The sequence below is a fragment of the Lynx canadensis genome, chromosome B2, assembly GCF_007474595.2.
Source record: "Lynx canadensis isolate LIC74 chromosome B2, mLynCan4.pri.v2, whole genome shotgun sequence".
Taxonomy (NCBI): Eukaryota; Metazoa; Chordata; class Mammalia; order Carnivora; family Felidae; genus Lynx; species Lynx canadensis.
This window is the reverse complement of record NC_044307.1, coordinates 43,643,588-43,656,605: the sequence shown is the minus strand read 5'-3', so window position 1 is coordinate 43,656,605 and position 13,018 is coordinate 43,643,588. Positions and strand designations below refer to the sequence as shown.

General features: G+C 44.1%; 1 protein-coding gene across 2 annotated transcripts in view; it reads right to left on the bottom strand.

Annotated features, from left to right (window-relative positions):
- RUNX2 (RUNX family transcription factor 2) overlaps nt 1–13,018 on the bottom strand; it is a 129,277-nt gene that overhangs the window by 102,876 nt on the left and 13,383 nt on the right. For both annotated transcript variants that reach the window (XM_030315628.1, XM_030315629.1), the window contains exon 3: nt 10,565–10,669. In XM_030315628.1, coding sequence (XP_030171488.1) covers nt 10,565–10,669 — 105 coding nt within the window. The remainder of the gene's footprint in view (nt 1–10,564; nt 10,670–13,018) is intronic.

Below are 13,018 nucleotides of genomic sequence, written 5' to 3'. Positions count from 1 at the left end.
GACCTGAGCTGAAGTCGGACGCCTAACCGACTGAGCCACCCAGGCACCCCACACCTAACTTTTATTAGAGTACACTGTTATAAGTGGTTATTTATCGTTGCGCATCCCTGACTGTACCTATTTATAAGTGGAACTTTATCATAGGTGGGCACGTACAGGAAAAAAGTTGGTACCTATAAGGTTCAGTGCTACTGTAGTCTCAGGTGTCCACTGGGGTTCTTGGAAGGCATCTCCAGGGATGAGGGAGGGCCACTGGAGTGTGGCTCTCGGGCACTAAAGAGCAGACAGACTTTCCGCAGGGTGCCTCGCATATCACATCGTGCTGGCAGCCTGTGACATTTTCAGGAACTGCTGACATTTTCGGGAACAAAAAGTGAGAGTTTACCACTAACAGGTTCTCAGGAAGGAACCACTAAGGGATCTGCCTCACAAAAAAGGAAACTGAATCCAGAAGGAAGAACTGAGGTCCATGAAGGAATGGTGAGCAAAAAAATTGGTAAACATATAGGTAAATATGAAAGAAACCATTTAAACACTGATAATGACTAATCCGGGGAGTACAAAACAAGGATAAAAATATCAGAGAATGACATCAGAAGAAAGGAAGTGATTGCAGTTTAAAGAATGTTTAGGGGCGCCTGGGTGGCTCAGTCGGTTAAGTGTCTGACTCTTGATTTCATCTCAGGCCATCATCTCATGGTTCGTGAGATTGAGCCCCGCGTCGGGCTCCATACAGACAGCACGGAGCCTCGTTGCGATCCTCTTGCTCCCTCTCTCTCTCTGCCCCTTCAAGGCTCATGCTCGCTCGCTCTCAGCATAAGTAATAAACATGTTTAAAAAATAAATAAAATAAGGTATGCTAAAGTTCTTACACTATCCGGGAGGTAGACAGAGATCATAATTACTTTTATGAAGACAAACACACATGTTAACTATTAAAAGAAAGAAAGAAATGAAATGATAATCTTCAATCCAGTAGAGGAGGAAGGCTGGCACATATCTAAAACAAAACCGAATAGGACATGTTCTGTAAAGGGGAAAGAGCTGCAAAAGGAGGAAATGCAGAAATGTAAAATCCAAAAGCTCACACCTTAAAATTATAGAATCCTGAACTCATAACAGTATGCCAGACCTGAAAAGCATCAGAAACCCATACTGCTAGGGCCAACCTACAGCAAACCTGTGATGCTTGAAGTCAGCTGTGACTCCCTACCTCCAACGCTGGCTAAGGCCCTACCTACACACCTGAGTCACTGTTGACTTTCTAGTGTCCAGGACTTCATTACTCACTCTCCCTTTATCTCTCCAAACGTGCTCCCAATACAGGATTCCGGATCGCTTACATCGACTTACTATGAATGGAAGTCTGAGTTACTGTTTCCGGAGGTGTTTGGATTGAAGCCTTAGTCCTGAATTTGAATAAGTGCTTTGGTCTATTAGCAACTAGATTCGAGGCACCACTACACAGAAGTAGAGGAACTGGGAGCCCTTCCTTTGCTACGAAAGTGCCACAGCCCCAAATACAGTCTCCCACTTGAACTGTCGCGTATGACCTTGAATTCGTATCCACATGGCTTTTATGCTCTCTCAATTTCCAAAAGTTACTTGGAAAACATGAGCAGTAATTTTCCATACCTGCCCAGATACAAACTTTTGAGATTTTACATGAAGACGACAGATGTGCTTTAACTGACATCACAAACGCATCCTACGAACGTGCTAGGTAGGGACAAGTATGAATATAAGGAGCCAATAATCTTTGTCCTCTGTTATCCTTAAGAATACCCTCATGGGGCGCCTGGGTGGCGCAGTCGGTTAAGCGTCCGACTTCAGCCAGGTCACGATCTCGCGGTCCGTGAGTTCGAGCCCCGCGTCGGGCTCTGGGCTGATGGCTCAGAGCCTGGAGCCTGTTTCCGATTCTGTGTCTCCCTCTCTCTCTGCTCCTCCCCCATTCATGCTCTGTCTCTCTCTGTCCCAAAAATAAATAAACGTTGAAAAAAAAAAAATTTAAAAAAAAGAATACCCTCTTCTCCTCTGGTCCAGTCCTCTTTGAAGAAAACGTTATAGTACAAACAAAACGGAAATAAGGTGGTTCAGTGATCTATCAGGAATTTTCTTTCTTGGGAAGGAAAATTTACTTTTGATAAATTAATAATCAATCAATATAAGCCCCAAATCTGTTTCTCTCTCACGTCCCTAACGCTGTTTTAAGAATGAATGATTTCTGGGGCACCTGGGTGGCTCAGTCAGTTAAGCGTCTAGTTCTTCACCTCGTGGTTCATGAGATCGAGCCCCATGCCGGGCTCTGCGCTGACAGTGTGGAGCCTGTATGGGATTCTCTCTCTGCCCCTCCCCTGCGCGTTCTCTCTCTCTCTCTCTAAATAAATAAATAAATAAGCATGAAAAATTAAAAGAAAAAAATGAATGATTTCTGACTTGCACCAAAATACAAACTCCTGACCCACTGGATCAAGTAGATGTGTGTTTTCAGCAGACATATCACTTGGGAACCTGCCATCAACTGGAGCATATGCATGTGGAAAATGTGCTCTTATTGTGAAAGCCACAGCTCCTTGTTAACACAAGTCCCGTACAATGAGAAAGCACATTCAGAACCGGGAAGCCAGGGAAAAGTGCAGGAGAGGGACATAAGCATGTTTTAACGGCTGTGATAATTTGCCATGAAAGGATGTTAAGGCCACAGCGCCTTGCTGCAGCATGCCATGTGCTGCTGAATTAAATTACTGCCATGCAGTCTGCTGGCGAAGGAATGTGTAAACAGGCCATATAGCCTTGCATCAGTTCCACAGAATGTTGCACAACACAAAATGCCTCTCGATGTGTCATTTCCTTCTTGGCCATCTTCCCAGCTCCTGACAGTCAGTCAACAACAAAAAAAAAAGGACTGAAAGAGATTTAGAACTGCTCCTCTCAAGTGCACATTCCACCAACCACCAGACATGACCTCTACCGGTGCTCCTGACCGCACCCCCCATCCTTCTTAAAGAAAGGGAGAAAAGGAACAGTTGTGTGTGTGTGTGTGGGGGGGGGGGGTTACCTGTTATTATCCTCTTAAGTCAAAGATTTTCAACAATGCTTTATACACTAGTAACTCAGTGTTTACTATTTTTGACCCTCAAATTTTGGCTTATGTTGGCTGACTTGTAAATATCAAAACACAGCATTTCCCTGTAACTTCCATTCCTGGGGCAAGCTTCAGAGACGGCAAAGAACCAGGAGAAGTCTGCAAGGCAAGAAGGTACCAGCTTTTCTACTAATGCTTTGTGCTAAGGACTAAAATTCAGGCCTGTAGCATGAGGAGTATGGTTGAAGACCTATCATGATTTTCTCACACCGTCTTCACAGACAGAAAGAATGTGAATGCAAGAAGCTCCAACAACCTTAAACAAGTTCTTCTGCTATCCCTCCATCCAATACATTTTATATGTCCCCCGCCTTTCACAGGTGACCAACCTCTAAATATACCCAACCGCCGTCTATAAATGAGCAGAGGACATGGGCCAACCACCATGAAAAGCCCATTCACCCAACTGGGATGAAGAGTAGTAGAGGAAGAAGGCCAGCCACCACTGAAATCAACTGGAGTGAGGAAAAGGCCAAGCCCTCCATGCTCTCCACCTTTCATGGGGCTGGAACACAGGCCTGGGCGGAACAGAATTGGAGATGATCCTGGCCCAGACTACCCTATGTTGTTTAAGTCTGTTACTTTAGGTTCGTAAGGTAAAATTTCTGCCACTGGAAGTGCCTTAAGAACACGGACTCATAAGGGCGCCTGGGTGGCTCAGGTGGTTAAGCGCCCAACTTCAGCTCAGGTCATGATCTCATGGCCCATGAGTTCAAGCCCCACATCAGGCTCTGTGCTAACAGCTCAGAGCCTGGCGCTGCTTCGGATTCTGTGTTTCCCTCACTCTCTGCCCCTCCCCCACCTGTGCACGCGTGTGCGCGCGTGCTCACCCTCTCTCAAAAAATAAACATTCAGGTGCCTGGGTGGCTCCGTTGGTTAAGCGTCTGACTTCGGCTCAGGTCCCGATTTCACAGTTTGTTGGTTCAAGCCCCATGTCAGGTTCTGTGCTGACAGCTCGGAGCCTGGACGGAGCCTGCTTTAAATTCTGTGTCTCCCTCTCTCTCTGCCCCTCCCCTGCTCACACTCTGTGTCTCTCTCTCAAAAATAAAGGTTAAAAAAAATTTTTTTTAATAAATAAATAAACATAAAATATTTTTTAAAAACACAGAATAATAACCCGATCTCTGAAGAAGTATAGATTTGTGATGCGCAGGTGAGAATGCGCCACCAGGAAAAGAAACCAGTTTGGCTGATGACCTAAGCCCGACAAGCTGAGTGAGCCACGGTGCTGAGGCAGTCCGAGAAACACAAACACTGCCTTGCACTTCCAAAGAGCCTCTCCCTCACCGAAGTGCCAGCCCTGCTCAAGTCAAAATGCAGCCGAGCAGGGCAGCGTTGTAGGAAAGGAGTTTGATCAATCGGAAAGAGGCAGGGCTTCCTCCTTCTCCCACCAGGTCAGGACAGGTGGCTAGCTGGTCAGCAGTGAACAGTAGTGTCCCAGCAGATGGTGGCTTTGGTCTCTCCTTAAAGAGTGACTATGATCTGCTTCCCTAAGGCACACCACTCAAAACCCATCAGACAGCCACTCATGTGTGTTAGGTTATCGGGTCTGCAGATGTGCTGGCAAGTGAGAACTTCCAAAGCTGGGTGATATAAAGCATAAAACTTCCAGCCTCGTCCACTTGAGGATTCATAAAATACTTCTGCTACAGACTTGCCATGGTGCCAGCCAAAGCTAATAACCTTTGTGTTCAAACATCAAATGTTCTATTCTTATACGAGTATTGATCTGGTGCAGCTTGATTTGACCTGCTAATACCGAGCACCCCAAGGTAACACTCACCCTAAATTCATCTGATAATTACCAAATATCTCCAAGTCAGAAGGAAGCTACTATAATTAAAACTTGGGGGTCACTGCACAGAGCCTTTTTTAAAAAAAAGAAAACAGGGTGGGTGGGAAAGTAGGGTGAAGCCTTTGTGATCTTGATGGTTGGGTTCTTGAATGCACTGTAGCAGGGAAGAAGGCCCCTGTGATTGTGAATTAATATAATTAGAGGGGATTGGTTGGAGACTCAGGTTTCTCCTTAAAACTCTGATAAGAAGCTGCCATAGTGCGGCTGCCTGACCCCCAGCCTCTCCTTGAGAGTTGCACACATCCTGTAAACTGTGGACAGAAAACCTTGCAGAACTTTTTTTTTTTTAATTTCTAATTTATTTTTGAGGTGGAGGGGGAGCAAGTGGGGCAGGGCAGAGAGAGGGAGACAAAGACTCCGAAGCAGGCTCCAGGCTCTGAGCTGTCAGCACAGACGTGAGGCTCGAACTCACAAACCATGAGATCATGACCTGAGCCAAAGTCGGATGCTTTAACCAACTGAGCCACCCAGGCGCCCCACAACCTTGCAGAATGTTAAATGCCCCCCCCAGATTAAGAAGTCAAGAGAGCTTTCATAAGGTGATACCTCAAAACAATCATTTCTCCTGTTGCAACAATGACATTTACCATCTAAGCACTTATGGAAGTTGATGATATTGGTGAGTGAGCCAATGAACCACTGCCCCCATCATTCATAGCTCTGTGGATTTCTTCCCCTTCAATCTAGGCTGCACCTGTATCTTGCTTCAACCAACAGTATATGGAAGAAGTGACTCCATGCCAGTTCTGAGCCTTAAGAAAGCCTAAAAGGTCCCACTCTCATAGCTTTGGGTGCCCTGACCTACCATATGAGAAGTCGGGCTGTGCTGGACAGACCACATGGAAAGGCCATGCAGAGGGGAAAGGCTCCAGGACTACATGGAGAGACAGAAAGGCCCCACTCCCCCGTTCCAACCTCCTTGCCATCCCGCCGAGGCAGCAGATAGAAGAATGAAACCACCATGGATGCTCTGGCACCAGCCACAATCTTCCCACGGCCACACAAAAGACCCCAAGCAAGACTGCAGAAAACCGATCCAGATGAACCCCAGGCAGTCCGCCGAACCATGAGAAGTAATCACCTGGTTGTTGATTTCAGCCACTCTGTTTCGGGATCGTTTGTTATGTATCAATAGATCACTGAAAGAACAGCACGAGGATGTAAAGGATCCCCACTATGGAAGGTGATTTTTTTTCTTTTTCCATCCTCTGCACAGCCAATAATACCTTTTCCCCATCAGCCCTCTTCCCTAACCCGGAACCACATCCCCGACGTGGCTAACCAAGCTTTCACCTTCCTGGAGAAAGTCTTGAAGTCAGACTGCAGTCAGGACCAAGGGCAGACGTGGAACAAAGGATCCTAATAGAAACTGATGTTTGAAAGAGGTAGGCATCCGGACGCACTGCTGCTGACGCTACACTGACTTCTCCCGCTTGCAGGAGGTCAAAACGCCTTGCCTCAACACAAGACGTACAAATTTGGGATCCTGGATATGATGTCATGTCTTAAAACGATAAGCTGGCAAAGAAAACAAATGGCATTTTGTAAAGATGTGCACCGTTTTCATGTTTACGCTACTTAAGATGAAGGTTCTAATAAGTCATCGGCTATGTTCCTTTCAAGGGAAGTTTTATAACCGAGATGAATCACAACTGCAGAAGATCAAAGTTAAAAAACATCAATGATGCCATGGGGTACTTTTTAATCTTGTAATGAGTGATGATCATGTGCTCTTATGAAGTGAGTCCAACTGCCAGCGCCAGATGTGTATATTGAGAAAAGAAGTTGTTTGTGATGTGACAGCACCGGTTCAGCTGCCAGAGACAAAAAACATGGAAGGATGAAACCTTTCTGATTTTTGAGTGAAAAGCAAGTCCTGGCAGATGTGCTGATAAGCAGGGCCTCAGAGGGGGGCACCAGTGCCATCGCGTCTTGGGATGCTTCTTTGCTGCCAATTTTGTTTCTCATCCCTTCTGCAGTGCTGTCCCCAGGCAGCATGAATACCTGCTCAAGGCACCGTTTCTAACACTTACGAGTGTCATGTACTAAGGCGCAGAAATTAGTAAAACCGTCTGCAAGAAGGAAAAAAAAAAAATAGCCCACGGGGGAGCAGAATCTAGATTCTAATCTATTTCCCAGAAGCATATTATAAGCAAAACTCTACAGCAAACTTTTGACACTGAAGGGAATTTATGTAATAACAGCTAACACTTAACGGGCAGTAAATAGATGACAGTCACTGTGTTAGCATTTTACATACATTACATCATTTTACATCTCTGCAGCAACTGATGAGGAAAATACTGTTACTATTCTCACTCTAACAGATGAGGAAACTGAGGCAAACAGAGGTTAGGTGACTCACTTACCGCCATACAACTAGGAAGTGGTGGAGCTGGGATTTCAATCCAGACAGTCTGACACCAAAGCCCACACCCTCAATCACTGTGCTAGGCTGAATAAAGACCCAACCAGGTAACTCAGAATTTGTCCTTGTCCAAATAGCTGATCTACCAAAAGGAGCCTTTTCAACATATACTCTGATCTCTGGAAGAAGGAGTAAAATTCCATTAACAGGAATAAATGCTATAAAATCCTCAGCTTCATCAAACCATTACAATAATAAACAGATGAATCCTATCTCTAGGACAATCTCTACTTAAATAATTATAATTTTGCGGGAGAGGCGGCTAAAACAATTGCATTGTCTTTTTCTCTCTCCGTGGGAAAGCCTTTTTCTGAGGCCCTAGTCTGGAAAGGGTTAACAATGTAAGTCATTTGGAAATCTAGAGTAAGGGTTGGCAAACAGCAACTTGTATGCCAAATCTGACCCACCACCTGTTCTTGTAAATAAAGATTTATTGAAACACAGCCACAACCACTCGCTTATGTATTGGCTAAGGCTGCTTTTAAGCTACAATGCCAGAGTTGAGCGCTTGTGATAGGGAAAGATATGGCCCACAGAGCTGAAATTATTTACTATTTGACACTTCATAAAAAAGTTTGCCACCCCACATTCTAGCCTTTTTTTTTCCATTTAACATTATATATGTACCAATCAATCAAAATCTTATTATAGTTGAAGAAAATGGAAAATCCTGTGCATTTTTCACACCTGGGAGTCTCAAATTTAAAGAATAATATTGAGGGGCACCTGGGTGGCTCAGCTGGTTAAGCATCCAAATTCGGCTGAGGTCATATCTCACAGTTCGTGGGTTCAAGCCCCGTGTTGGGCTCTGTGCTGACTGCTCAGAGCCTGGAGCCTGCTTCAGAATCTCCCTCTCTCTCTGCCCCTCCCCTGCTCACACTCTCTCTCTCAAAAATAAATAAACATTAAAAAAAAAAGAACAATATTGAGAAGAGTGCTATACAATGCCCAAGATCGCCAAGAGCAGAGCAGAAGGAAATAATACAGCACAGAGAGTCAAGGTTATAGGATTAAGATGTTACTGATACCATACCCATGCTTGTATCCAGGCACTGAGTTCGGCAAGCCACCTTGCATGATGTCAGAGAAATGACTTCACATTGTCACATAATTTCTGGTTTGTGAAAAATGTTACTCAGGCTAAGCTAGGGCAGTGGTCTGCCGCTCAAGAACTCTACCTGCCCACCCCCCAAGCACCATCGGCAACACCCAAAGCCTGAACTCAGGTCACACATATACCATCTGCCCCCCTACTCTGAACCCTCCTTGCTTTCAGAGCACTTCTCAGCCTTTACAGGGCACAAGCCTATCAACTAATCACTTCTGCCAACAACCTCCTGGGAATGAGGGAATGGTATCCTCCCTTGAAAGAGAAGGGGCTTTCCCGAAGCTACCTTGCTTCCTCACCTTCTGTCACCCCTTTCAGAATGGGACAGCACCCACCCACCCTTCCCTGCTTCCTCCCCCAACCATCAACTTTTGAACATCAGCTCTGGAGTGTATGGACTCATACACAAACAGAGGCACGCAGACATACACACACATAATAGTGGTTTTTCCAAGAACTGAGAAAAGCTGCTGAGATCAGCAGGAAACATCTTTGAGAGATAAAGATTAGCAGTGCTGGCTGTCAAAAGACTACTGTCCTGCTTTATGCATGACTGCAGTGGGTGTCCCTGCCTTTTGAGGAACTCAAGGGCTAATTAGATAACCTGTCTCCCATCACAAGGTGTCTTCCCCAATTTATGGCAGTCCAGAAAAGTCAGCCAAAGCACCAAACCAGACAAGACAGCCCCTGTCTTGGACCTTAGAACCAGAGATTAGGGGCTACTGGAGACAGGTGTGTGACAATCGCCCAATAGACCGTTCGCAAACCAAACAGAGCCAGCAGTGACCCGACCTTGTGAACTGAGAAGAAGCAATACACATGAAAGGAGGAGAAAGGAAAAACCTCAAAGACTGGCTTTTGAGGCAGGAAACCTCCCTACTTCAGACAAGCAGTCAGCCTTTGTGAGAAGAGACAGTGGCAAGAAGGACCGAAGGCACTGTCTGTTCCCACTGCTAAAAGACACGCTACTTGGGGAGAGGAAAACGTTACCAGCCCTTTTCTCTCAGTTCTAGGGAAAAAGAAGAAATGTCACTCTTACTGTCTAGACAGATGTATCATTATATAACAAATATTCTGCCAGTTGTACCTCCATCACAAACCAAATTAAACTCTCTAAACACAATAGCTAGGACTCCAATGTGCTCACTCATCAAGGGCAAAGTTCAATATGTTTCCATTGGCACAGAATTTTTCATGTTATATATATCAAATAATCTTTAATCTCTAAATATGTCTAAATGGTGCTGTACCAAGTTTGATCAAATCAGGTTTTGGGGGGGGGGGGCGGGGGGCGGAGAAAGCCTGTCTCAATTTAGATTTAGGAGGAAAATGCATATTGATTGGCCCAAACAGATGATGGGCACTACCTTAAACAGATGCTGGATGAACCTTCTGGATGTCCAGACAGACAAATACACAAAGGCTGATTTAAACCTGGTTTGACTCTATCTGTTAAAAGAAACTATCTATAACAATTACCAGAACATGACCAAACAACAGTGTTGTAACAATCAAGCAAGTTATCATTTGCAAATAAATTCTTTGTAATTAAGCAGTGTGCTCTTTATAAAGGGAATTGAGTGGGCGAGCTAAAAAGTTAAGACACATTCTTAGACCATGGGAAACACACGCAAATGCTTTTTGACTAAGCTCAAGATTTTGCAGACTGTTGTTTTCTTCCTCAGCTCTCATGGGTCTGTTCTGCCCTGTCTATTGTGTGCAGTGGGGGAGCAGAATGCCTTAGCAAGGAGTTACAGTGACTGAATAATTGTCCACTCGTGTCCCCAAGCGGTGTAGGCCTTAGCGATTTTGTGGCAAAATCAAAAGTGTGATTTGATTTTCTACCAACTATGAAGTTCGACTAACTGTCCCTCGTGAAAATACACACAGGTAAACACAGGTAGCAAACTCTGCAAAGAAACCATTTACATAAAAGTAGCACTAACTTCCTTGGGATTAGTTCCTCCGGGGGGGGGGGGGGGCTCCACACACCCTGTTACCATCTCCAATAGGAAGGCAAGTACTTACTTCTGGGTTCCCGGGGTCCATCCACTGTAACTTTAATAGCTCTGTGATAGGTGGCTACTTGGGGAGGGTTTGTGAAGACAGTTATGGTCAAGGTGAAACTCTTGCCTGCAGATGTAAAGGGGAAAATCCATAGTGAATATAAAAAGACAGTACCGATGATAACAGAGCAGCATAGACGTCCAGAAATTGCGCGTCGGCATCTCTGAGGAGCTCATGAAACCAACACAGGGGTCAGGACTCCTTGTTCTAAATTAGAAAGCCTGGGACGGCCACTTTACACAGTGATCACACACATGGCGTGTGTGGGTCATCGCCTCCATCGCCGCACTATACAAGAGGACTCCAGTTCCCAGAAAAGCTGCTCAGTGGCCACAGATGTAATGAAAACAGAAACTCTGGTCCACTTGAGGAAGGTTCTCCTCCTTTCAGTTTTCTCCAACATCAGGAACACATCCAAACACAGACAATTTTAGACGTCTTTATTTAGGATTAGGTCATGACCCCATGAGAGAACAATAGTAAATCACTGTTGATTATGTTATTTACTTCACATGGCTTTAGCATTTCATTTGCTTAACTGCACTACAATAAGAAGATGAAAGAGGACGGTTCTTATGGGAATCATTTTAACAGGAGCCAGTGTCTCCTGTCCTGGTCTTAATGTGCCTGTGGTAGGATGATTTCATCATTACTGGAACAAAGTTTTTCTCCTCCCTGCCCACCCCCTTTCCCTAAACACCCATCCTTGCTGTTAAGTCTTGAAATAACTCCCTGACAGTGACTTATGTTTTGCTAAATGTATATGACATCTCCCAATATAAATACGAATTTTTGCTTTTAGCAGAGGGTGTGCTTCATCGAAATATTACATCTGATGTTTCAAATTAATGAGCTGAAGGTGATGAATGGGGGGTGGGGGGTTGGGAAAGACAAAAAAGTTTGGTAGCAAGCAGAATCGGATGTTTGCTTTCTCCAGAAGAAGATACCAGACTCTGCTACACAGACTCACTGACAGTTGTAATCAGTTAGATTTGCAACGGTTAGTCATGTCAGATAGTCAAAACTGCAAACTGTTACAAGACAGGAAAAGGTGGGCGTGAAACAGTGACTCAATAAAACCTTCAGCGATCTCAGGCCAGAGTATTCATTTGGCCTGCTCCTGTAACAGACCTTGAAACAGCTCATTTTGTTTTGTTTTTTGGTCAGAGACTGTTTTTCCCTCTACTGAAAGCTTGAGGGTATTAAATCAAAACACAAATCTTAAACAATATGTAGCAATGCAGAGTTTAATGCAATCTTTTCAAAGCTTAATATGGAACAGGTTATATACAAGGCTTAATGTAGAACAGGTCTTTGGCTGTCAAATCTAGTGAATGGGTTTTCTTTTCAACCCAGACCATGTAAGTTCCTAAAATATGTTTAAGACACACATCGTTTGTTACTCCATATATATAGTTTTAAGTCTCTTTGGCTATGCTTTTCCATGGCCAATGTAAAAAAAAAGGGGGGGGGAGGAAAAACAGAAGTGGGGGAGGAGGGAGGACGGAAAAAGATGAATATTGATTAGAAAACTATAAATGCCAGCCTTTTTATCTCATTTAATTATCTATAAGATAATTATAATAATTACATTATCTCATTTTAATCGTATCCAGTTAGGTTCATCACCCCCATTTCACAAATGAGGAAACCAAAGCCCAGGGAGGCTTAGTAATTCAACCACACAACTAATAAGAAGAAAAAAATCAGGGTCTGAACCCAGGTCTTCCAGAGTTTAAAATCAGTGTTCTTCTTTGTCAGAGAACATCCTAAACAATGAATTCGATAATTTATTTCTACACATGTCCCAATAAGCTCTATAAGACCAAGAAACAGTAAATATAAATCCACTAATGTAGTATCTCAGCCAGGATGATGAAAGCATTAATTCTGTAAGTATCACTGATCTATCATGTTTCATCCATTATAGATCGAATGTTACATGGGTTTAAGAAATGCAGTTGTCTGGGTAGGGACCAGAGGATTTATTATAAACATTCAGGCTGGCTGGAAGAAAAAGGCAGCTGGGAGTCTAAGCTAATTACAAAAAGCTCAGAATCTATAGAATTGGAGATTAGAATGTTGACCAGGAAGCCACCGGATCCAGATCAAGACCTCAAAGCAATGTAGAGATCTGGAGGAGTGAATGGGCTGTTTCCCTAGATTGAAAGTCAATTTATATTAAACCCTAGAAGATGACATCCTGGGTCGGATTAATGGTCCATGAGCCAGGACTGCAATCCTCCAAGGACAGTGCTTGGAAGGCAGTTGCCATCCATGTCGTGAATCTTAATAAATCAAGGGTGTATAGGTCTCGATTGTCCTTAATGAGGGTAAGTAACTTGCTAGCAGTACAGTCCGTGAATTTGTCAAAAACTGGTTCTGGGAATACTTCTATTTGAGACTTTCACATCT